The sequence below is a fragment of the Vigna angularis genome, chromosome 7, assembly GCF_016808095.1.
Source record: "Vigna angularis cultivar LongXiaoDou No.4 chromosome 7, ASM1680809v1, whole genome shotgun sequence".
Lineage (NCBI taxonomy): Eukaryota > Viridiplantae > Streptophyta > Magnoliopsida > Fabales > Fabaceae > Vigna > Vigna angularis.
Window position 1 is genome coordinate 10,049,876 of NC_068976.1, and position 25,597 is coordinate 10,075,472.

General features: G+C 34.5%; 4 protein-coding genes across 7 annotated transcripts; 1 reads left to right on the forward strand and 3 right to left on the reverse strand.

Moving 5' to 3' along the window:
- The first annotated feature begins 1,439 nt into the window (after positions 1-1,439).
- On the forward strand, positions 1,440-19,552 carry LOC108337977 (transcription initiation factor TFIID subunit 7). Of its 4 annotated transcripts, XM_052880913.1 has the most exons (9): positions 1,440-1,704; positions 1,827-1,928; positions 6,339-6,373; positions 6,913-6,937; positions 7,039-7,123; positions 18,267-18,520; positions 18,627-18,746; positions 18,859-18,928; positions 19,219-19,552. In XM_052880913.1, the coding sequence occupies exons 6-9, from the start codon at positions 18,269-18,271 to the stop codon at positions 19,374-19,376; spliced, it is 600 nt and encodes a 199-aa protein (XP_052736873.1). In that variant the 5' UTR covers positions 1,440-1,704; positions 1,827-1,928; positions 6,339-6,373; positions 6,913-6,937; positions 7,039-7,123; positions 18,267-18,268; the 3' UTR covers positions 19,377-19,552. The 4 variants fall into 4 exon arrangements, with proteins under 4 accessions (XP_052736873.1, XP_052736872.1, XP_052736874.1 ...); XM_052880912.1 differs by having other exon boundaries at positions 6,913-7,123; XM_052880914.1 differs by lacking the exon at positions 6,913-6,937.
- LOC128197958 (sucrose transport protein SUC4-like) lies at positions 1,923-4,132 on the reverse strand. The gene is made up of 4 exons (XM_052880911.1): positions 3,215-4,132; positions 2,724-2,787; positions 2,596-2,639; positions 1,923-2,118 (listed from the first exon to the last, which is right to left on the reverse strand). Exons 1-4 carry the CDS (start codon positions 3,959-3,961, stop codon positions 2,074-2,076), a joined length of 900 nt encoding a protein of 299 aa, XP_052736871.1. The 5' UTR covers positions 3,962-4,132; the 3' UTR covers positions 1,923-2,073.
- LOC128197957 (uncharacterized) lies at positions 9,860-11,817 on the reverse strand. The gene is made up of 2 exons (XM_052880910.1): positions 10,499-11,817; positions 9,860-10,262 (listed from the first exon to the last, which is right to left on the reverse strand). Exons 1-2 carry the CDS (start codon positions 11,505-11,507, stop codon positions 10,225-10,227), a joined length of 1,047 nt encoding a protein of 348 aa, XP_052736870.1. The 5' UTR covers positions 11,508-11,817; the 3' UTR covers positions 9,860-10,224.
- A 248-nt stretch (positions 19,553-19,800) lies between the features above and the next one.
- On the reverse strand, positions 19,801-22,863 carry LOC108337976 (glucan endo-1,3-beta-glucosidase 4). The gene is made up of 5 exons (XM_017574570.2): positions 22,689-22,863; positions 22,351-22,449; positions 20,725-21,972; positions 20,288-20,315; positions 19,801-20,182 (listed from the first exon to the last, which is right to left on the reverse strand). The coding sequence occupies exons 2-5, from the start codon at positions 22,424-22,426 to the stop codon at positions 20,023-20,025; spliced, it is 1,512 nt and encodes a 503-aa protein (XP_017430059.1). The 5' UTR covers positions 22,427-22,449; positions 22,689-22,863; the 3' UTR covers positions 19,801-20,022.
- Positions 22,864-25,597: the final 2,734 nt, after the last annotated feature.

Sequence of the window (25,597 nt, forward strand, 5' to 3'; positions counted from 1 at the left end):
TTGTTCTACTGAGTCTAGTTAAGATCTTATTATTCATATTTTTGTATTGTTTCTCAAATTATTTTATGTTGGGATATTGATAAATAAATGTTAGTTGCAATATTTGATTATGGACTTTTGTTTATCCTTTGATTTTGTAAGTTTAGAATACAAATTCAGTTAAATGGTGACAAATTAACATTTGAATTTATTTCTTGTCCACATAGTAATATTGTATCTCTGTCTACAAATTTTTTTACACAGATAGGAATATAGAAACTAAACTAGTTTTTCCCATTACTAAACTAAATATCAGTAATTTTAAATTTAGAAGACTGAAATAAATATAATTTAAATTTAAAAAACTGAAAATATATCTAAAATAATATATTTGGGTGTGAACATATTATTTTGATGTAGCACCATTTTCCTTGAACATTAAGTACTATACTGTAGTGGTACCTTAGATGCAACTGTATTCTGAAAGGACCTAAACATCACTGTTCTGAGGTCCAATGCATTCTCAACATTTCTATTATATTTTATCTATCAGTAAAATATTTGTTCTTTTTAATGTTTCTCTCATTTTTGGAAAAGTTATTAATATATTTTTAAATTATAATTCAGTGTTGGAAAAATACGTACTAATTATACAATTTTTTTTAATAAAGCCAGCTTTATTGTCATAATAGAGGGTTATAGTTTTCTTTTGGAACAAAATTAGTCTCATCATTTAGATGAATAAAACATGAAAAATAAGGATAATCAACTAATTTCTTTCAGCTTATTGAATCTAAAAGGCAAATTTATTTAAAATATGGAATGAAATCTAAAAGGCATAAATTGTATATAGTATAATACGAAGTACGAACAAACGAACAAAAAATATAGAAAGTAAGATTAAAAATAAAAGAAAACCCATTTTCTTCACTAATTGAATAAAACCATTTTCTTCAATTAATAAACGCCTAGGCCATCTATTGTTAGGGATATACAACTTTTGTTAGTTTTAATTGCTCTTCTTTTCGGCGCGGTGTTTTTCAATTTTTTTAATTATAGAATATTTAATTATTATATATGCTTCAAACGAATATATAGAAAATGTCAGGGCAATTTTTCTACGTCAAAAAAGAGATTCTAATATGTTTTATTTATTTGAAAATAAAAAAGTCCCATGCTTTAATATTAACGATTGTAATTAAAAACTAATTTTAATAATTGTTAACAAATATTATAACATTTATATTTATCTCCCATTTATAATTAAACTTTTACAATTAAATCATATAACTTTTTCCTAAACATTTTCTTAAATATACTAATTTCTAAATGAATAATTATTTTTGCGAAAAAAAAGTGTGATTTATCGAGGTGGAAAGAATAATATTCTTAAGAAGTCGAGTTTATACACGTCAAGTTATTGATAAATATCGAAGGAAATCCATATTTAAAAGGTTTTTTCTAACTTTCAAAATAACACTCTGAAGAAGCGTTTCCCCTCTTTCTCGAACCCTAACTCTGTTCTCGAACTCTAGAACTCTTGTTCTCTCTCTCGACTCTCTTTCCCCTCTTCATCAATCCTTCATCAACCATTCATTCACCTCTCCTCTCCAACCTTCAGTCAGCTCCCGTGTCGAGCCTTCGTCTGAAACCTTCAGTCACGTCCCCTCTGGATCGTCTCTTCTCTGCAGCTGTAAATCATTCTTCTCTGGAGCCCTAAATCTGGTAAGTGATTCTTCTTTTCGTTCATGTTTATGGTAATCTGTAATGGTTAGAAATCTTTAAAATTGAAACCTAATCTGTGTTGATTTGATTTTCATTGCCCCATTTTTGGTTCGTCTGGGAAGACGTAGTTGGATTTTGACGAGGCATCGATTGAGGCTGCTGTGTTGCGGTATAAGCTGAGACGTAGAACTTGGTGCTGCGAAGGCCGAAGGAACCACAAAAAGGTGTTTTTAATTTCTTCTCTTGTAATGGAAATTAGCTTTTATAAATGTGATTCTTGCTTCTGCTACTACTGCTCTATTATGGATTCAAACTCGACTCACTTAGCAAGCAATCCCTTGTGGCACTCTGATTATTTAATGTGATCACTCAGTGATGGAAATTCAATGCACAATCATGTTTTACATCCAAAGGCTAAACACATAGAACAATTGTCAGTTATTAGTTAGAAGTAAACAGCTGACAGCTGTAGTTTGTTCAAATGAATAACGTAATGTAATGTAGTGCTCCTCTGTCTTTATAACCATGTGTTCTGTAACAGAGGTTCACTGACTTTTATAATAATACTCTATAATGGTAAACTGATTTACAAATTCAACCACATTTCTTAATTTCTCTTTGTTGATTGTCTCGGTTTGATTTTTTTTTGTTAGAAATCTGACATTGACTAAATGTATAGCCAAATTATAGGATACATATGAATGCAAATTTCACTTTCCAAATTAATTTTGTGAAGTTGAGTTAGATTTTAAGTAGAATGATTCTTCTTCACAAAATCTACTGGGAATGCCAAACAAGCAATTGCAAAGAACTTCCTTTGGTTCTCAACCTCCCACCTCACCCCATCCAACAAAAGAAACAAGAAATAGGGGATAATTCGAAAAGTAATACCTGTGGGAACACTATTGCAAGATTTAGGACCCCCATTGACAATCCTGGAAATACTAACAGTTAATATAAGTAGCCATAAAATACAATAATATACTCACAAGAAAGAATAAGCTATCAACCCTGCTCACCTTGGCCAAGCCCCAATGACTGAATATGTGTGGAAACTAAGGCATATGGAACGCTGTAAGTGATCTGAAATAATTGATCCATGAAGCCAGATTAACTTACACAGAACTCTCAAATAATATATTGGCAAAATCATGCACAATTAATGGGGTAATGTCCAAATTTTAAATTTTGACATGTCTTGATTCTCGAGATAGAAAATGCCAGTTTGTGTTAAAAACTGCTGCCAAGCTTGAGTCAAGACACTATAGGAGACATAATAGTACTGTTTATGTTAAGGTACATAGGAGAACAGAAGGCAGTTTGAGCTAAAGAGATCATGCAGACAAAATCAAATGAACTAAGATACTTTATATGATGAGTCACTGAAACCATGCAAAAAGACAGAATTTGAGTTTTTGTTTTAAGGAACATGGGAGACAGAAAGGGTGCCTTCAATATTGGCAGAAAAAGAACAAACAAAATGCTTTTAGCAGGAAATAGAGCAACTTACTGCAAGTGGAAACCCAAGAACGGTAAAGATTGTCAATACAGCAATCACAATGCCAGTTGGTGGTAGTTCTTTGCCTATATAGCCAATTCTATTTGCCAGATAGGTTACAATAAGCATTGCAATAAAGCAGACAGCCATCAAGATATTTGAGATTCCCCACACAAACCCAGCCCCCCGCTTCCTGCATAACCTCTCCACGAGTACAGACGTTATTCCAAGAACAACTGAATTAAGCAATAAGCCTATTGCCCCCATTCTAACTCCAGTATCATAATTAGGGCCTTCATTTGGTTCACCACCATAAATCTCTCGGCCCATCCAATCAGTATCAAAAAGGAGAAATGGAAACCACCCAATCCAAGTTAAGGCAGTAGCGGACAGTATTGTCCATACTGGGGTTGAAAAATATCTGACTGTCCCGAATAGCTCCCACAGAAAAGCTTCTCCAGCAGCACCCGATTCCCCTGCTGCTGCTTCAACAGGTTGTGCCCCACTAGAACTCAGAGGTACTTCATGAGCTGCCATGATGCTTATATAAGTGGTGACAGCGATGAAACCAATGTCAAGATAGAAAGCGGACTTGAGATTTGCACAACTAATATTGCATGCAGGGGTCATGGTGAAAGCAAAGACCTTGTACCAACCACTGTATGATCCAGCTGCATATCCAAGAATATTACCAATAGCCATAAACAGGGAGAAATAAGCATTTGCAACACGTGTCCTTCGGTGATCCTTGCCTAACATTTCAAAGATACATAAACAAAATATAGAAGCAGTCAACGTATTGTTTTCTTGTTTTATCACTAATATTTTTAATTTAAAATAAATTACAATATAGACAAGATATATTCTTGCATTATTTTTTTCGTTCTTTTTTGAGGTGGAGGTGAAGGGGTTTTATTCAGACATTGAAGGCCACATTTGCAGAAACCATTCAGGCAAGATGTAATCAAAATAAAAAGATAAAAACATGTCCTTTTAATTTAAGTGAGAACTATATTCAGAAGTACATATCAAGCAGATAAACATTAGCAATTTTGATAGAACACCCAGAGTTACAGAGAATACCAAGACAGATTCTTGAATGTTTGATTAACAAAGTATAGCAGAAAACAAAGGTCTTTCGAGAGGACCCTAACTCTCCTAGTTCCCCTTTTCCTCCAAAAGCCCCAAAAGAACTTCCTGTTCACCTCCTAATAAGACTATTTATAATAGTCTGTTACAGTTTCGTAATTACAACTGTACTAACTACTTTCTTTTTTCCTTCTTTTGTAAACTGTATCGAACTTATCAATACCCCTCCATGAAGATTCACCTTGTTCTCAAGGTGAAATTCTTTATGAATGCAGGCAATAGATACCCAACTATTCTCAATATCTAAATTCCCAACCATTCTCAATATCTAGAAGATGTTTCCATTTGACAAGAACTTCTAAGTCACCTTGAGTGGTCTTTCTAGTATCTAGCAGTTGTTCTGGATATACTTACAGAATATAGTCTTCGGTAAGTGGAGGAGACAAGGGTTAGGTAAATGTGGTTGGCTACCCTCCCTGGTGACTAATGATGCTACTTGTTATGTCTGGGTCCCCCCTTTCCCTCTATTATGATTACTTGAGACAATAGAATTTCCCACGTCATTGGAGAAACTTCTAGTTATCCAGTTGATTTTGAAACCCGACCCAACTTTATTCTCCACTGGTCCCTTCCCTTTATAGACATAATTTGGATTTTTTCCTCCATCATTTGAGCCTTCATCATTAATTATGCCAGAGTTGAGGGATCATACAGCATCACTTTTGCCTTAATAGCATCCCTTAATCCATTCAAGAATATCCCAATAAGATAATCTTGATCAATCCCCTTTAGCAGCCCTGCATACTATTCAAAATTTTCAACATAATCCTCAACCGAACCAGTCTGAGTTAAGGCAATAACCACCTCGAAAGGATTCTTGAACATGTTGGACTGGATGCGACGAACCACTGCCAATTTGAATGATTCCCAAGTGGGATTGCAAGGCCTTCCCCTCCAAAGCTATCATCACAGTCTGCATTCTTTCCATTTCAGATACTTCTTGGAGATGAAAGTATCTTTCCAACCGGTTGGTCCAGCCAAACACATCATCTCCCACAAAGATAGGAATATCTAATTTGCGCCACGTGATCCAGCATTCAGTTGTCAGTCTTATTTTTGTTCAACAGACTTTAGAGGAGTACCCATATTCTGATTTGACCCACACGTTGACTCACTCGACATCTTCACCACCACCGTAAGTCCGCTAACAAAATTTTACAGCCGCTGGAACCTCTCATGATGTTCCTTTTCTGCTCTGTCATGATCTTGAACCAATTGTTGCACTATCTTTTCCAGCCCATCCAATCTTGTTTCCATTCTTGTATTCACCATGCCCCCACACAGATACCACAGGACCAAGAAAGAAGCTCTGAATACCATTTGATAGAACACCCAGAAAGAAAATACCAAGACAGATTCTTGAATGTTTTATTCGGAACAGAACGGTCCTACCAACGTAGTAGGAACACAACAACAAAGTATAGCAGAAAACAAAGGTCTTTTGAGAGGACCCTAACTCTCCTAGTTCCCCTTCTCCAAAAGCCCCCAAAAAACTTCCTACTCACCTCCTAATAAGACTATTTATAATAGTCTGTTACAGTTATGTAATTACAACTGTACTAACTACCTTCTTTTTTCCTTCTTTTGTATACTGTATCAAACTTATCAAATTTGGTAGAGATAGAAGAAAACAAATTTCCTGCAAAATATCTGGTACAATATTTGTGTTTCCATGTATTCACCATTGTCAGATGCTGATAATTTGATTTCAGATTTTAAGTGATAAAGTAGTTTTTCTTCAGCGGGAATACTTTTTCTGTATTAATTTTTTTTATATACTGTTTGTTTTAAACTTTGATTAGTCTCGTGTATTTAGGCATTACTAAACTTTTAGACCCAAATTTGCAAAGATATACATTACTACCTTGGTGTTCTTAATTTAAAATTCTAATATGCACATTGAAATTTTGAATTGGTGTTTAGTATACTGTTCTGAGCTTTCATTTTTCATATTTTAGTGTATTAAAACTTCTTCACATATGTACAGGCCAAGAAATCCAGTTCTCAAGTTCATTGCTAGTGGTAAGTATATGTGAATAATTAGTTTTTATATGATATTTTATTATTTATTAATGATATTATATCAAGTGCGTTAATTTAGTCTTTATTAAATATTTGTTATAGATTAGTCCTTAAAAATCTAAAACTTTTCAATTGAATTTTTAAGATTATAGTTTTCTTATAAGGTAGTTAACGGGATGATATTGATATTATCTTGCTCTCTCACATTATTTTTTATTTTTATTTTTGTTGCAAGTTATTTAAACTTCAATAATTTTATAATTTTAAAATTGCGTAACTTTTATGGTTTTATAATTTTATATATTTAGTTTTATTATTGTATTATTTTATAATATTTTTAAAATAATATAAATTTTATATTATTGAAAGAATATTAATACAGACCCACCATTTACCAACCATTAAACCTGAGAAGTTGTAGGACAGTCAGGAGAAAGAACTGGAGAGAAGCCCATATGATATTTCATTTGACGTGCATAAAAAAAAATTAGCATGAATAAATAACATAATATCCACAATGTTCTCTTGATATGGTTCAGGCATTGGAGTAGCAGCAATTTCTAGGTCAAATTTCTCCCAAACCTTTGACATATCAGAGAGAGGTGTTAGGGTTTTTCTTCCTTCTCCCTATACTCGCCCTTTTCTCTCTTTTCTTCTTCGCGCAGGAATCAACCCTCTCCAGTCGCACCACCATCTCTCAGCGCCGCTCTTCAACCACGCACTCACGGTGGTAACCACCCCAGATTTCAGGTATGTCCTCTCGCTCACGAGTTTATGATTTGAATGAAGAAATTTTATTATTGTGCTGACGAATGAAGGAGTTATGTTTATAACTCGTTCTTACTTTTGGAGAATTAAGAGAAAGAAACTCTCTTTTTCATATTATTATCTTCACACTAAACACATACTTATACAATAATGAAAAACAGTAATCAACAATAAACAGTAAACAATAGGCTCCTACAGAGCCTATATCTAAAAACATATTACATTTCAACACTCCCCCTCAAGCTGGAGCATATAAGTCATATGCCCCAAGCTTGGAACATATAAATTGAATTCTAGGCCCCCTTAGAGATTTGGTCAACATGTCTCCGAGTTGTTCATTAGAATTGACAAATTCAGTAACCAGTTCCTTTGACAACAACTTCTCTCTAATAAAATGACAGTCAATTTCTATGTGTTTCGTCCTCTCATGAAACACAGGATTGGAGGAAATGTGTAGAGCTGCTTGATTGTCACAGTACAGTTTCATTTGCTCATTTTTACAAAACTTCAATTCTTGAAGAAGTTGTTTAATCCACACAAGTTCACATGTAGTCAGAGCCATAGATCGGTATTCAGCTTCAGCACTAGATCGAGCAACAACGTTTTGTTTCTTACTTTTCCAAGATACAAGGTTCCCACCAAGTAAAACACAATATCCTGTAGTAGATCTTCGATCAATTGGACTACCAGCCCAATCTGCATCACAATATCCTTCGATCCGAGTGTTTCCCTTGTTCTCATACAATAGTCCCTGTCCTGGACTTCCTTTTATGTATCTGAGAATGCGAAGTACTGCATTCCAATGATCAACATGTGGATTTTGCATAAATTGACTCACAACTCCAACTGGATAAGAAAGATCAGGTCTTGTTATGGTAAGATAAATGAGTTTTCCAACTAGTCTTCTATATCTCTCTGGGTCTGAGAAAGGTTCACCCTGATCTGTCATTAACTTTTGATTTGGGTCCATGGGATTGTCAATGGGCTTGCAATTTGTCAGACCTGTTTCCTCTAAAATGTCAAGAGCATATTTCCTTTGTGAAATAATGACACCTTCTTTTGACTGTGCCACTTCAATACCAAGAAAATATTTTAGACGACCCAGATCTTTAGTTTGAAAGTGATTGAACAGATGATTCTTTAACTGATTAATTCTAGTGATGTCATTCCCTGTAATAACAATATCATCAACATACACCATGAGATAAACACATTTGTCAGGAGAATAGTGACCATAAAACACTGAATGATCCGCCTCACAACGTTTCAGTCCAAATTTTTGCACCACCTGACTAAATTTACCAAACCAAGCTCGAGGTGATTGCTTTAAGCCATAAAGGGAACGACGCAACTTACAAACTAATCCAGACTCCCCCTGAGCAACAAATCCAGGAGGTTGCTCCATGTATATCTCCTCTTCCAGATCACCATGAAGGAAGGCATTTTTAATGTCTAACTGATAAAGAGGCCAATGACGAATGGCAGCCATAGCAAGAAAAATACGAACGGTACTGGTTTTAGCCACAGGAGAAAAAGTATCACAATAGTCTTGGCCATAAACTTGAGTATAGCCCTTAGCTACCAGTCGAGCTTTAAGGCGATCAATTTTACCAGTAGGACCAACTTTAACAGTATAAATCCATCTACAACCAACAGGCTTCTTATCAGGAGGAAGAGGGACAAGATCCCAAGTGCCATTGTGTTCAAGTGCCTTCATCTCATCAACCATGGCTTGTCGCCATCCAGAATGAACAAGTGCCTCATGAATATTATTAGGAACCTTAGTCGATGATAATGAGGAAACAAAGGAGAAATATGTAGGAGACAAGTTATGATAACTCACAAAATTATAAATAGGATATGGATTGCGAGTAGAACGAATACCTTTACGGAGGGCAATGGACCAGTTATCATCTGAATCAGTAGAAGGTGAAGATGATGAAGGATCCATGGTCTGAGGATCTGATGCAGAAGGATCTGAGTCTCGAGGATCGTCAGTGTTAGGAGTTCGAGATTGAGTTCGACGTTGATATGTGATAAGAGGTGGAGGAACAATGTTATTTGGATTTTGATTTTGAGGTACTGAATCAGGAATAATTAGAGGATCACATGTTGGTAAAGGAAACATTTGTTGAACAGAGGAACGATCCTCCATGGAGGAAGAAAAAAAAGGTGTATCCTCAAAGAATGTGACATCAGCTGACATACAATATCTCTTTGTGGAGGGAGAATAACATCTATACCCTTTCTGAAGACGAGAGTATCCTAAGAAAACACACTTGATAGCTTTTGCTGAGAGCTTATCAAGACCTGGAGAAACATTATGAACAAAACACATACACCCAAATACACGTGGGGAAACATGGTATAAAGTGTCGTTGGGAAAAATGACAGAGTGAGGAATTTTATTATTAAGAGAGGAAGAAGGCATCCTATTGATAAGAAAACAGGCAGTGAGGACTGCATCGCCCCAATGATGTACAGGAACATTAGTATTCAACATTAAGGAACGTGCAGTTTCAATGAGATGTCTATTCTTTCTTTCTGCAATGCCATTTTGTTGTGGAGTGTGAGGACAGGTTGACTGGTGTAAAATTCCTTGGGAAGATAAGAATGAAGAAAATGCTAGAGAGAAGTATTCCTTAGCATTATCACTTCGAAGAATTTTAATTGTCTTCCCAAATTGGTTCTTAATTTCAATAAAAAAGGACTTGAATATGGACAAAAGTTCAGATCTCTCTTTCATTAAATAAACCCAAGTACATCGAGAGAATTCATCAATAAAGGTTACAAAATAATTAAAACCAAATGAAGTAACACGACTTGGTCCCCAAATATCTGAATGAATTATTGAGAAAGGAAAATCACACTGTGTCTCAGATCTTTTAGGATAGGAAGATCTAACATGTTTTCCTAATTGACAAGATTCACAATCTAAGACTTGGATGTTTTTGAGACTTGGAACCATCATCTTCAACTTGAACAAACTTGGATGGCCTAGACGATCATGCAGAAGTTTGGGGGATGAAGTGGTAAAGCAGGAAACTGAGGAATGAGGTTTTAAGAAATAAAGTCCTTGAGACTCATGTCCTTCTCCAATCAGACGACCTGTCCCATGTTCCTGTATAACAAAAGAATTGGCCGTAAAGGTTATGGAACAATTTAAGGTACGAGTCAACTGACTCAAAGAGATTAAATTGTATGGACAATTGGGAACATATAACACAGAATTTAAACTTAGTGAAGGAGATAAGGAAACTGTTCCAATTCCCTGAGATTTCACTTTTGATCCATTGGCAACGGTAATGAGATGAGGAATTCTTGGAGAAGACAATGAAGAAAATGAAGGAATGTTACCAGAGATATGGTCTGAGGCACCTGAGTCCAGAATCCATGGATTATGACCTTCCACAGATTGAGATAGGCTGGCTGTAGGCACACTAGTCATGACAGAGGATTGGCCAGGAATAGACGGTTTTCCAGATTTGTAACGTAAAAATTCTTCATATTCTTCATTTGAAATTCTGGATTCTAGATCACCAGATTTAGACACATGAGCAACTTTGTCTGGATATCCATGTAGAACATAACATTTGTCTCGAGTATGGCCTAGTTTCTTACAGTATGTGCATTGAGGAGGAGGACGTATGCTACGACCACCACGTCCTCGGTTGCTTCTGCCTCCTCCTCTTCCTTGTGGCACTCCTCTTCCTTGTGGCATTATCATAGCTGATGTTCCAATAACATCGATTGAATTCTCATCTTTCACCAATGGAGGTACTCGAAGAAGTCGAGTAACCAAACCATCCATTGAAGGGATTTGATCACCAGCTAAAACTTGATCACGTACATGATCATAATCGGAGTGTAAGCTTCTCAGAATTAGGACCATGTAAAACTTGTCAAGCTTTTTATTGATCCCTTCTAATGAATCAGCTACAAAGAAGTTCTTTAATTCTTCTACAGCAGCCCGAGCCTTTGCTATATGAGAAACCATGTCATGGTTGACTTGTTTTAGAGAAGCTACTCTTTGGGTTGCATCAAAAAGACGTACATCATTTGCAAAAATATCTTCTGCCCTCTTCCAGAATGATGAACATGTTTTATAGGGTCTCAAGATATCTAAAACCTCTTGCTCCACTGACTGCCACAAAATTGCGCATAACTGAAAATCCAATTTTTGCCATTGAGATTTTTCTTCATCTGGAACCATAGAGATATCTTGTTCTAGATGATCATGGTGTCCTTGACCAAGAAACCATAATTCCACTGCAGAAGACCAAGATAAATAATTTTTCCAGTTGAGTTTTGCAGATGTAATGATAGGAGTTGCAGATAGAGAGGAATTAATTGCAGTAGATGCCATTACAGATCGGAAAATGAACCAGACTTGGAGAGATATTCAACTATTGGGAGAGAGAAAACCCTAGGTATCAATTACACCCACTGAAACAGGGAAGTAAGATCAGATATAGGCTCAGGAGAGTGAGGCGAGCGGAACCCTAGATGCGCGGTGAAATTCCGACCAGCGTAGGGCGGCGCGTGAACAGTACGCGCGCGAGATCTGGCGGGCTGCGGCGGCGCGTGGCAGCGCGTGAGGGCTTTGCAGGGACGGCGACCACCAGGGTTGGGTCGCGCTCACGGAGGCGCACAAAACCCCTAAATTTTCCTGAGAAAATGGGGTACCGGCGGCGGCGACGGCGACGGCGAAAACGGCGGCGACGGCGGCGGCTGGTGGTTGATGGCGTCTACAGAAGAGAGCCCCAGTGCTTGGCTCTTGATACCATTTTGGAGAATTAAGAGAAAGAAACTCTCTTTTTCATATTATTATCTTCACACTAAACACATACTTATACAATAATGAAAAACAGTAATCAACAATAAACAGTAAACAATAGGCTCCTACAGAGCCTATATCTAAAAACATATTACATTTCAACACTTACAACGATCTCTACAGGCTCAACAACTAACAAAAAAGAGTTACAACAAACAACAATTCCTAACTCTATGAAAGAGTTATAACAGGAGGGCAGGCATACCTGATACATTGAATCAAATTTAAGTAACAGGATCGTTTTTAAGAAAAAGAGAGAAAATGAAAAGGTGAGAAACTGAGTTCAGTAACAACAACCTGTACAGATAATTTCAAATGTAATGACCTCTTAGATAACTAACCGAAACATTTTATTCATTCATTGACACTAACAAAGTTTTGGTATTCTATATATATAGAATACTAATACAACTCACCTCTTAAGTTGGGTGCACACACACAAAACAACATAAACTTAATACATTTCAACACTCCCCCTCGAGTTGGAGCATATAGATCATATGCACCAAGCTTGGAACATATAAACTGAATCCTAAACCCTCTTAAAGACTTAGTCAGAGTATCTGCAAATTGTTCATTAGAATTGACAAACTCTGTAATGAGATCCTTGAACAACAACTTCTCTCTGATGAAATGACAATCAATTTTTATATGTTTTGTTCTCTCATGGAACACTGGATTGGAGGCAATGTGAAGAGTTGCTTGGTTATCAGAATACAACTTCATAGGCTTATTTTCACAGAATTTTAATTCTTGAAGGAGTTGTTTGATCCAGATAAGTTCACATGTAGCTATGGCCATAGATCGGTATTCAGCTTCTGCACTAGATCGAACAACAACACTTTGTTTCATGCTTTTCCATGATACAAGCTTCCCTTCAAGGAGTACACAATATCATGTGGTAGATCTTCGATCATTCAGACAACCAGTCCAATCTGCATCACAATATCCTTCTAACTCAGTACTTCCCTTATTCTCATACAACAGTCGATGTCCTGGATTCCCTTTTACATATCTAAGGATGCGTACCACGACATTCCAATGATCAATATGAGGATTTTGCATAAATTGGCTCACAACTCCGACTGGATAAGAAAGATCATGTCTTGTTATGGTGAGATAGATTAGTTTTCCAACCAACCTTCTGTATCTTTCTGGATCTGAGAAAGGAACACCGTGGTCTCTCATTAATTTTTGATTTGAGTCCATAGGACTATCAATTGGCTTGCAATCTGTCAAACCGGTTTCCTCCAAAATATCAAGGGCATATTTTCTTTGTGAAATGATGACTCCTTCTTTTGATTGTGCCAATTCAATACCAAGGAAGTATTTCAAACGACCTAGGTCTTTGGTTTGGAAGTGGTTGAACAAATGATCCTTTAATTGAACAATTCTCGCAACATCATTTCCTGTAATCACAATATCATCAACATAAACCATAAGATAAACACATTTATCAGGAGTAGAATGCCCATAAAACACTGAATGATCTGCTTCACATCGTTTCAATCCAAATTGTTGCACAACATGGCTAAATTTACCAAACCAAGCTCGAGGTGATTGTTTCAAGCCGTAGAGTGAACGGCGTAATTTACAAACTTAGACTCCCCCTGAGCAACACGACTAAATCCAGGAGGTTGCTCCATGTATATCTCCTCTTCCAGATCACCATGAAAAAAGGCATTTTTAATGTCCAATTGGTGAAGTAGCCACTGTCGAATGGCAGCCATGGCAAGAAATAGACGAACACTATTGATTTTGGCCACATGAGAAAAAATATCACAATAGTCGAGACCATAAACCTGAGTATATCCCTTTGCGACTAGACGAGCTTTAAGACGATCAATTGCACCAGTAGGACCAACTTTAATAACATATACCCATCTACATCCCACGGGTTTCTTACCGGGAGGAAGAGGTACAAGTTCCCAAGTGCCACTATTGTCAAGTGCCTACATTTCATCAATCATGGCTTGTCGCCATCCAGGGTGATCAAGTGCCTCACGAACATTATTAGGAACTTTGATGTTAGAAAGGGAGGAAACAAAGGAGAAATATGTAGGAGACAGACGATGATAACTTAAAAAATTAAAACAGGATAAGGATTACGAGTAGATCGAATACTTTTTCGAAGAGTAATAGGCCAAGCCTGATTTGAGTCAAGAGAGGACGAGGAGGATGAAGGATCCATGGTTTGGGAATCTGATGGAGAAGGAGCTGAGTCTCGAGGATCTTCAGGCAAGGAGGAAGGTGGTTGAACAATATCTTTGCATTCTGAGTTTGAGCTGAAGATGGAGAAGCGGGAATGACCAAGGGATCACATGATGGTATAGGAAGTATCTCTTGAATAGATGAACGATCCTCCTTGGAAGACAAGAAGAAAGGTGTATCCTCAAAAAAGGTGACATCAGAAGACATATAATACCTTCTTGTGGAGGGAGAATAACATCTATATCCTTTCTGAATGCGAGAATATCCCAAAAAGACACATTTAATAGACTTGGGAGAAAGTTTATCAAGACCTGGGGAGACATTATGAACAAAACAAGTGCTCCCAAAAACACGTGGAGAGACATGGTAAAGAGGATCATTTGGAAAAATTACGGAGTGAGGAACTTTATTGTCAAGAGATGAAGAAGGCATCCTATTGATCAAAAAACAAACAGTGAGGATTGCATCCCCCAATGATGAACATGAACATTAGTATTTAACATCAGGGAACGTGTTGTTTCAATGAGATGTCTTTTCTTTCTCTCAGCTATGCCATTTTGTTGTGGAGTGTGAGAACATGTTGACTGATGTAAAATTCCTTTGGAAGATAAAAATGAAGAAAATGCAGCAGAAAAATATTCCTTAGCATTATCACTTATGAGAATGTTAATTGTCTTTCCAAATTGATTCTTAATTTCATTAACAAAGGACATAAAAATGACTAAAAGTTCAGATCTCTCTTTCATAAGATAAACCCACGTACACCGAGAAAATTCATCAATGAAGGTTACAAAATAGTTAAAACCAAAGGAAGTAACTCGACTCGGTCCCCAAATATCAGAGTGAATGGTAGAAAAAATAGACTTACATTGTGTCTCGAATTTCTTTGGATAAGAAGATCTAACATGTTTTCCAAACTGACAAGACTCATAATCTAAGACAGGAATGTGTTTAAGACTTGGAACCATCAACTTCAGCTTAGACAAACTTGGGTGACCCAAACGATCATGTAAAATTTAGGAGATGAAGTTGAAATGCAGGAAACAAAAGAGTTAGGTTTTAGGAAATACAATCCTCCTGACTCATATCCTTCTCCAATTCGACGACCCGTACCATGTTCATGTATGACAAAGGAAGTAGCAGTAAAGGTTATAGAACAATTTAATGAACGTGTCAATTGACTCAAGGAGATTAAATTATAAGGACAATGAGGAATATACAAAACAAAATTTATGTTTAATGAAGGAGATAAGGACCCTTTGCCAATTCCTTGAGATGTCAATTTGGATCCATTGGCAACAGTAACTAATTGAGGAACTTTTTGAGGGTTAATGGAGGAAAATAAACGAGTGTTACCAGACACTTGGCACTGAAGGAAACTGACAAAGGCCGGTGGATTTGTCAGACTTGTAACTCAAATTCTTGGTACTCTTCATTTGAGATTCTTGATTCCGAATTATCAAATTTGTAAGGATGCACAGTTTGATCTGGAAAACCATGTAATGAATAACATCTTTTCTGGGTATGACCAATTTTCTTACAGTATGAGCATTGCACATACCCACTTCGACTATCATGGCCTCCTCGATTAGCTCCTCTCCTTGAAGTGGCAGATAAGGAGAAATTAATTTTAGTAAAGGATGCCATTCTAAATTTGTGAGAAGAAACATAACTTAGGATCAAGAACAGAGACAAAGTCTTATGACTATGGGAAATTAGAATCCCTGTCCAACCATACTAAGAAATGAAGTTCATCAACAGTAGACTGCGAAATCTAGTATTAATGAGGAAGAAGGCTCGATATGGAAAACTAGAATCTGGTTCCACAAGTAATGAAGGGTAACAATGTTGAGGGAGAAAATCAGCTTGAGGGAGAAAACCCTAGGTGCAAACTACAACGACTGAAACAACGAAGCAAGGGCCAAAACACGCTCAGGAAACTCCGGCGAAACGATCTGCAGTGGCGTGGTGTCGATCTGACACCGAGAAGGCGGCGCATGAGGAACACGCACCGGAGACTTGCCGGAGAGAAGCGGCACGTGGAGGAGAGTGCGGAGGTTTCTGAGCAGGCGACCACCAGGGCTGGGTCGCGCTTCTCAGGCGAACCTAACCCTTAACTTTGCATGACAAAAGGCGACGGAGGACGGTGGCGGAAAGTGACGGCGACAATAATGGCACACTGGGTCTGGCTCTTGATACCATGTTAGAGAACTAACTGAAACATTTTATTCATTCATTGACACTAACAAGGTTTTGGTATTCTATTATAGAATACCATGACAAAATACAACCCACCTCTTAAGTTGGGTGCACACTCACAAAACAACATAAACTTAATACATTTCAACATGACCAATATGTAGTATATTTAAAAATAAATGAATCTCTACTGTACTTGTAAAACATAAAAGCTTCAAGATATCCTTAAAAGTGATCTTTTAAGTCCAATGCAAAAAGAAAGAAGGAAAAAGTTTGATAATCGTATGAACATATGTATTTTTGTGGCTGCTAGACGTAGTTAAGGTGGCCAATTGAGAAAATTTATTACTGGGTAGCTAAACTAACATTTTGCCAAACGGAATTGAGAAAAAAAGAGGACTCCCCTTCAAATGCATTACAATCACTATGCACAGACGTTGATCACAGGAGAGAAGAATCTTGAGTTTGACTACCTTGGTCACAGGAGAGAAGAAAACTACGGTTAATAGTATTGGCTAAATATGCCCCAGGATGGCCCTAAACTAGTGTCAATTTTTTGCCCCTAGAGAATTCGTCCCTTAAATTTCAGACAAGCTCCCTTGAGCCCACAAAAAGCATAGTTCGGTTGCATGTTAAACAGACTGAGGGCTTCAAACTTGTGAACTCATCTAACTGTGCGAGTTCACAAGTGAGGTTAACAACCATGTTTGAAACCATTTTTCTCCATTTTGTTCATGGTTTGCTTTATTATGTAGACTAGCTTGTTGTTAGGTAATTTGCTTAATACTTATGATTGATGAAAAACCAAAGCGCTAATGATTTTATAAAAATATTTTTATGTTGTTTTTCATTTAAGTTCAATGCTGTCTTTTATTTGTCGGGTGATGATACTGAATTATTTTTCATGTTATCTTTGATCATGGAATGGTTATCATTGGGAAGCCTACTTCTGAATAAATTCTTTCTGTAATTTATATGAATGTAACAGTGTTAATTCTCTTTGTTGCAACTGCTATTTGTTGTTGGTTTGCCTTTGACTGTTTTTTGTTTTGACTTTTATGTTAATTTTTTGTTCTCTTTTTCGATTCTTGTTCATTGTGCAATCATCATTCTAGCTTATGTCCTAAATGAGTTCTTAAAACATGGATTAATGCATCTCTTCTACAAGGGCTTAACGAAAAAATGGTGTACACTCTTTTTTTAAGTCTTGTATCAATATCCTTAGTGGTATCAGATAAAACAAACTGTTCAGGAATATTACTTTTTGATAGGTTCAAAGGAAAAGTTTATGTTAGAAGAAATAAGAGGGACAAACAGTTATAACTGTCTGTGGGTTGGGTTTGTTGTGCCAGACTATTATAAAGTCTTTTTGGGAGGTTGTTTTCTTTAGTTTTTGTCATTCTTGGTATTTCTGTAAAGAGATAGGTGAGGAAAGTCTGGTCCTCTCGAAAGACCAGAGGAGTGTGGTGTGTTTGGTTCTTCCACATTGATGGAATCCTTTGGTGTTGTTCTAATAAAGACTCCAAGATTATGTGGGTTTATTCGTTTTAGGTCTGAGTACCTATCACTTTTCAGCTTGTCTTACAGTTTTATGTTGCTGAATTATGATGTTTTTTTACTTTTATGCTGGGAGTAGAGAGGGAGTTTATCGTTTCACTCGACGAGTTAATAACTTTGTATTAAAGTGGTGAAAGTGAAACATGCAGAATTGAAATCAAGTCTATTTTATTTAATAACAAAAGATTTAAATTCTAAATCATTTTTTTTGAATTTCAAAACATGGGATTTGACTTCTAAATCAATTCAATTCCATTATGTGTTTTTTAAATCAAGTCATTTTACATTTTAGTGTTTTGAGACATGTCCTAATGTTTTTAGTTATGGAGGAGCAATTCATACTTAGAGTTCCACCGAATGTGGCAGAGAGAATAGAGCGGCTTTTGAATGAAACTGATCCTTCTTCATCTGAAGACAAGTCATTAGATTTATCATTTAGTGAGGATGGAAGGAGTGGTACGTTTATGATTGGGAATGAACACTTCCCAGCTTCTCTATTGGACCTTCCTTGTGTTGTTGAATCCTACAAGACATATGATGATAACTCTTTGATTAAGACTGCTGACATTGGTCAGGTCAGTTGTGCATCATTAATCAAATAGTTCGTTCATTCCTAATCACATCTTTGATTCATGTAACTTAATAACTGTGTGTCTGATTTTTTATGACTCCAACTAACAGATGATTATGGTTCGGGAATCTGGTGATGCTGCTCCAGATGTAATTGAGTATAGGCATGGTCTCACCCCGCCGATGAGAGATGCTCGCAAGCGTAGATTTCGCAGGGAGCCCGATCTTAATGTATTATATTCACTCACATGACAAACATTGACATACCTCTCTTCCTCCATATATGTATATGTATGTGTATATGATCTCATATTAACATTTTTGTTAATATTTCATTTTCCAGCCTGAGCTTGTGTCCCGTGTTGAGAAAGATCTCCTCAAAATCATGGCTCGAGGAACAGCTGAAAATCTTGATATCCTTAAACGTCTTTGTTGTCTCAAACAGCAAATGAGTGATGTTTTCATTTTTTAATCTTTAATCTATGATTGTGCTTTAAATTATTTTATTGAAATAATGGATAGTTATTGAAATTATTATTGGTTTTTTCTTACCACCCTTTTATTTATTGTTTTCCTCACTTATAGACACGGGGTTCGTGGGATAACTAGAGTCTATGTTTGCATAAAGGATAAAATTTAGTTTGTTGCCTTCTTGATAGTGGAAACAATCTTCACTTTGGTTATTTCCTTGACTGAGATTCACATGCAGAAGCCGCTGAACAAGAAGTGGAGGAAAATGCCCGAGGTGCTAACAAAAAAGTTGCACCTAAGCCTGCACCAAAGCATGATGTTCCAGAGAATCTTACAAATGCAGGGGAGCCTGACAGGAGTGATTCTGAAGAATCTGATGATTCAGTCTGACCCAAATCAACCTCCAAATAGTATTTATATTACAATGATGAAATGAAAGCCTGTATATTATAACTGCTGTTAAATTTGAATTACGTCCACCCTTAAAATCAACTTTAGTGGATTTTCCATTGTAGGTGTTTGTATGTACTTTTGTATATTTTATCAAATGGTGCATTTTCGTGGCATTTTTTATTGGTAATTGTTTTTGTGCTGTACCGGTTTGATTACTAACCTTTGAGGTGCTAATTCCTCCTCGATATAAGAGTAAGCATGTGTTTATTTAAAGCCATTTTTGTTTGTTGAAATTGCATGCTTTATTGGGTTTTTTGAAACCTAATCTTGACTTATGCCATTTGGTGAGAAACGCGTAGGTTCAATTGAGATTAGCGAGAGCATCACTGACGTATAGCTTTAAGAGTTTGCAAAAAGTCAGTTGAAATGACATTAGTCACTACTAATAAATTGATTACATTTTTGGCAATGGTATATCTCGAATCATTTGTATTCTCCAGCTAAAGCACTAAATTTCTGCAACTACCTACCAAGAATGACCCCAAATACACCATACGAAGTGGCACGTAACGGGTAGACTTGTACCATAAATATGGCCCAGAAACAGTATAAAGTTGCAATCTAAAACTGGGGCCTCTTTTGGTCATAACATCATTAAAGCAAAAAGAACACTAATAGACGATATCAAATACTGAAAGGTGGACACTTGCAGGTTCAAACCAGCTCCAACTCCTACAGGACTTACAGGTCCAAGTCCAATTGCTGCAGAAGATGAACTTCTTCCACCAAAGCTCGAGTTAGCACTGTCATCAAAATATTGAATTCAATACAATATCAGGTTTGATAAACATAAATACTTGTAAGATTAAATTCATAATTGATGTGCACATAGACTCGGTCAATCTCACCTTCCCGCATATATACAGGACCCATAACCTGCAATGCAGCAAAAATATCCATCATTAATTTCTTATGCAGTAGAGGGCATGGCAATATGACAACACTTTAAGTGATAAACTTAAAAGAATCAAATAGAAACTTGCAAATCATGACACTCTTGCTGGATAAACTTTTGAAAGAGTGATCTCAATTTTCTACCCGTCTGTCAAATAAATATGCTTATCAATAAGAAAACAATTCTATGAGCGAACTTATAAATCACAGTCCAAAACTGCATTGAATTTGCATACCCAATTGTGGCTGCAATTTTGTACAATACTAAACAGCAACTTAAAACCTCAGTTATATATGTTTTGACAGTGGAGAAAAGAAAGTTAAAACTGTGACAAAAGTAAGATACCAAAATATTGAAAATAAAACAGAAAAATGAGGATCATGGACTTACTGGGATCCTCAGTTGTTGTTGTAGCTGTACCATCAAAGTCACATGTGCCACCAGCATTATGCATTTTTTGATAATAATCATTATAAGCATAAGAGGCATGGCTTTTCACGTTATTGGGGGAATAGCATGGTCTTCCTGGTTGGATAGCTACACAGTTAGCTTGGCCTTGTCCACAAGCCCAGCTCAAGCCAGCTTGCAATTTGTCAGTGTCTGAATCATCTTTAGCCACACAAAATGATCCTAGAGAATTTCCATTTCTCTGGTTGGAAGCACTAAAACTGAAGGGATAAACACTACTTCCATTAGCATAAAAAATACCCCAATTCTTTTCTGATACAGGCCCTTTTCTCTTGTCCTCATTAAATAACTCATATACGTATGTATTAAGGGCTATCTTTGGCTGACTAGGGGGTCCTGAACCATTGAGTACTCTCAGAATTAAATTATTATTGTAGGTCTCAGCATTCTTTTCAGAAGCATCTGGTTCATTTACTGCACCAAAACTAGGCCAACCCGTTTCTGTGACAACAATAGGTATATTATTGAAATTGAAGGCTTCTATGGCATAATAGGTAGCGTCCACCATGGCCTCAAACATGCTATTGTAATGGAACAGTGTGTTTGGGTCAACAATTTGCTTCACTGGAGAAAGGGGTCTGAATAGAGCATATTCAATAGGGAAAATGCCATCTCCTCTAGTGTATCCATAATAAGGGTAGGCATTTAACATGTAAGAGGAATTTGTGTTCTGCAAAAACTGAAGGAGCTGGTAGATTGTGGAGTTCCATGAGGAGTTAAAGGTGGCCGTGGAAGGAGGAAAAGGCCTGGAAATTATATCCATGGACTGTGGCGTTGAAATCTTAACCCTAAAGTTAAGGTTTGAAGCAACAAGTGCTTTGTGCAGATGGTTCATGGCAGGAACAAGAACAGGTGCAACTTTTGGGACTAAGGTGAGAACCTCACTACCTACTGATATTGCTGTGATGTTAGTAAATGGCATGTATGCAGCCACATTCTTACTAATCCAAGCTGCAGCAACTGATGCAGATTCTCCAATGCCTAGTATCTCTTCATCTGTGACACCAACAATTACTTCAATGCCAGTTTTTGAAAGTGCTTGTAGCATGTGTTCGTTGGCATCATACAGACGCACATGTGTAATTTGATGTGCTTTCAGAATAGCAACCAGATTTGAAGCAGATGGAAGATCAGTAACATCAGTGCCAATGTTTACCCCCACAAATGCACCTACATTAAGAAAGTGATGCTTCATCAATGAAATAATGATACACATTCAACTATTTCCTCCTTGTATCTGCATCTGCATCTGCTCAGTCCTTCTCCTTACTTACCCAGTTTTTGTAGCAACTAAGCAGAAAATAGTACCATTCATATGTCAAAATTTATGTAAAGGTTTCAAACTATAAAGTAGGTTTCAAAAAACACAGTCCACAACCTCGATTTTGGCAGCAACGCCAAGGTTTTTAGGAGCTTTTACGAAATTTGTCAAAATTCTTGAAATATAAAAACTTGTGACAAAATCATGATTCAAAACCTTCAAAATCAGAAGGTTTAGTAGATCAGCAAGCAAACCATAAAATAGAAAAAGGTGAAAATGTGATTTACCTAATGCATTGCTCACTGTGGCAACAATGAGGAACAAAACACTTGTGAGCCACCTTTCAAGCTTCATCCCTTCCATAAGCAAAGCCTCAACAATGAAGGCTTCAGCAACAAAAAGAAATCACATCTTTAACAGCTAAAATTGTAACTAACAGGTATATAGCATTTGTACCAACTACAAACTCAAGACTCCAACAAACAATGAAGTCGAAAAGAAAACCCAAATGCACATGTTTGTAACTGCATTTTGATGAATGAATAAGCTTTACTATTTACCATCTTTTTGTTTGTTTTTTCATGAACAAATCAAAACATGGGTGTATATGAAAAATTGTAAATACCTGAGAGAATGTGAAAAGATGAATGTGATGGAGGGAAGTGGCAATGAATACTTCACTTGATCACAGTTTTTGAGTTGAGTTTTGTGTTGTGATTGTCTTTTTCCCTCCAAACCCCAAAAGTCATTCATTAATTTTTCTACTCTTTTCTTGTGCAATCATAGTCCTAAATCAGTGAGACATGTCTCACTGTTCATACCAAAACTAAAAAGGAGCCGAAAGGTCAATAACGCGTAATTAATATATATATATATATATATATATATATATATATATATATATATTATTATTATTATCACTTACTCATTTTTGGCTTCTTCGCCTTCCTATTAGCCAAGCTATACACATACATACATTAGAGAAACACAAAATTCAGAGTCTTTTACCAAAATTAAATTATAATAAAAAAACCCATCTTTTATTTTGATAAATTTATCCAAAAGCAGTTTGAAAGTAATTATTGTTACAAAATTTGAGCTTGAGCATTACAGAAACAATTATATATTTTGTTATGGAGAAGATAAAACAATTATAGATTTGAAAATGAAAGAGTTGAATATAAGTGTGAAAGGAGAGTAAAGTGAATCGAAATTCAAAATGGAAATGGGTCAGTTTTGGATAATCGAGGAATCGAGGATAGAAAAATAAGTCACTTTTGGTTGTAAAGTGTTGAAAGTTTTCCCACTGCTTCCTGTCACTATGTCAAATGTCAAAAAGTTACTTATTTTAATTCTTGTTCTCTTCTACTGATAAGCCACAACGCGCCAATAAACCCTTCAAATTTTACATTACTTTTATATCTAACATTTCATAAAACATAAAATAAACTATTACAAATATTATTATATCAACACATTCAATAAAAAATTTCACCATGCAAATCGTTCAAACTTCAATTATATCTAAACCACTCTCCTATCATTATTATACCTTTAGTCATATTAAAAACCTAAATTAATTTATCTTTCTACCTTTCAACCAAAAGTTCTTTTTTTTTTCTTCAAATTGATTACGTTCTCAGTAAAAAAAATACATTTATCAAAAGAATTAAATTATTTCAATAAAGTTGTTTCAACAAAATATATATTGACTATTGTATATGTGAAAGAACTCTAAACTATAGACATTATCCCAACGAAACAATAGATATAATAACAGTATAGTTTTGTCCTTCTCTATTAAAATATATTCTTTATTATAAAGAATAATATCTCTTTGAAAAGAGTAGCTTCACAATATTTACATTTTTTTCTCTAAAAATATGTAGAAAAGGGATAATGCTTTGCTCGGGTGTTCACTTCCTCTTGGTTCCTAAGTTTATCGTTTTCAATTTATTTCGACTATATATAATTTTTTTATTACTTGTTATTATTGTATCAATATATTGTTAAAAGGGAAATTTTGTTTATCTATCGTTTACATTTTAATTTTATATCATTATAAATCTTTTTGAATTTTTTTTGTTAAAAGTAATAATAGTAAGAAAGGTCAAATGGTGTGAACTTAATATATTTTTAAAAGTTTTCTTTATTATTTTATCTTAATAAAAGAGACACAAAATAATTTAAAATTATAAACCATATTGAAAGAAGAATACTCATTCTTTTTATTTAACAATATTAGTAATTTTCAATAATAAATAATTCGTATCAAAATAATAAGTTGAGTGCTTCATCCTACACCTCCAACATCTCATCCTGCACCTTCAAAAATTTCATTTTTAACCTTCTGACATCTTGCACCTTCAACTCTTTTAAAAATTTCATTTCTTCTCTTTCTTATTAAATATATTTTAATAACTATTTCTTTATTTTCTTCTCTTTCTTATTAAACACACTCTACATCACCTTAAAATTAATTCTAACTTAATTTAAAATTTAAATATTATTTAATATAATTTTATATTTTAATAATTATTAAAATATGATTAATATATAATAATAGCTATATTAAAAAAATAAAAATAAAATAATTAAAATAAAAATAAAAATAAATAATAATAATAATATAAAATTTGACTTAATATATTCAAATATATTAAATTAAAAATAAAAACAAATTTTTTTAAAAACTTGTTATCAAAAATCAGTTTTGTTTTTTGTTTAAAATTTAATCAATATTTAATTTAATTAAAATTATAACATTATTTATTATATTTTTATATTTTAATAATTATTAAAATATGATTTATATTTTTAAAATATTTTTATTAAAAGATAAAAGTAATAATAACTAAAATAAGAGTAAAAATAATAAAAATAAAAATAATATTAACAATTACATTTAATATATTTAAATATATTAAATTATATCAAAATATTAAATTAAATTAAATAATTATTAAAATTTAAATAAAAAACAAAATTTTAGAATAAAAAACAAAATTTAAATAAAAAACAAAATATATTAAATGTAATTTTTGATATTATTTTTATTCTTATTTTAGTTATTATTATTTTTATTTTTTAATAAAACTATTATAAAAATATAAATTATATTTTAATAATTATTAAAATATAAAAATATAATAAATAATGCTATAATTTTTAGTTAAAATAAATATTGATTAAATTTTAAATAAAAAATAAAACTGATTTTCGATAACAAGTTTTTAAAATTTTTTGTTTTTATTTATAATTTAATAATTGTTTAATTTATTTTAACATTTTAATATATTTGAATATATTAAGTCAAATTTTATATTATTATTATTTTATTTTTATTTTTATTTTAATTATTTTATTGTTATTTTTTTAATATAGTTATTATTATAATATAAATCATATTTTAATAATTATTAAAATATAAAATTATATTAAATAATATTTAAATTTTAAATTAAATTAGAATTATTATTAAGGTGGTGTAGAGTGTCTTTAATAAGAAAGAGAAGAAAATAAAAAAAATAGTTA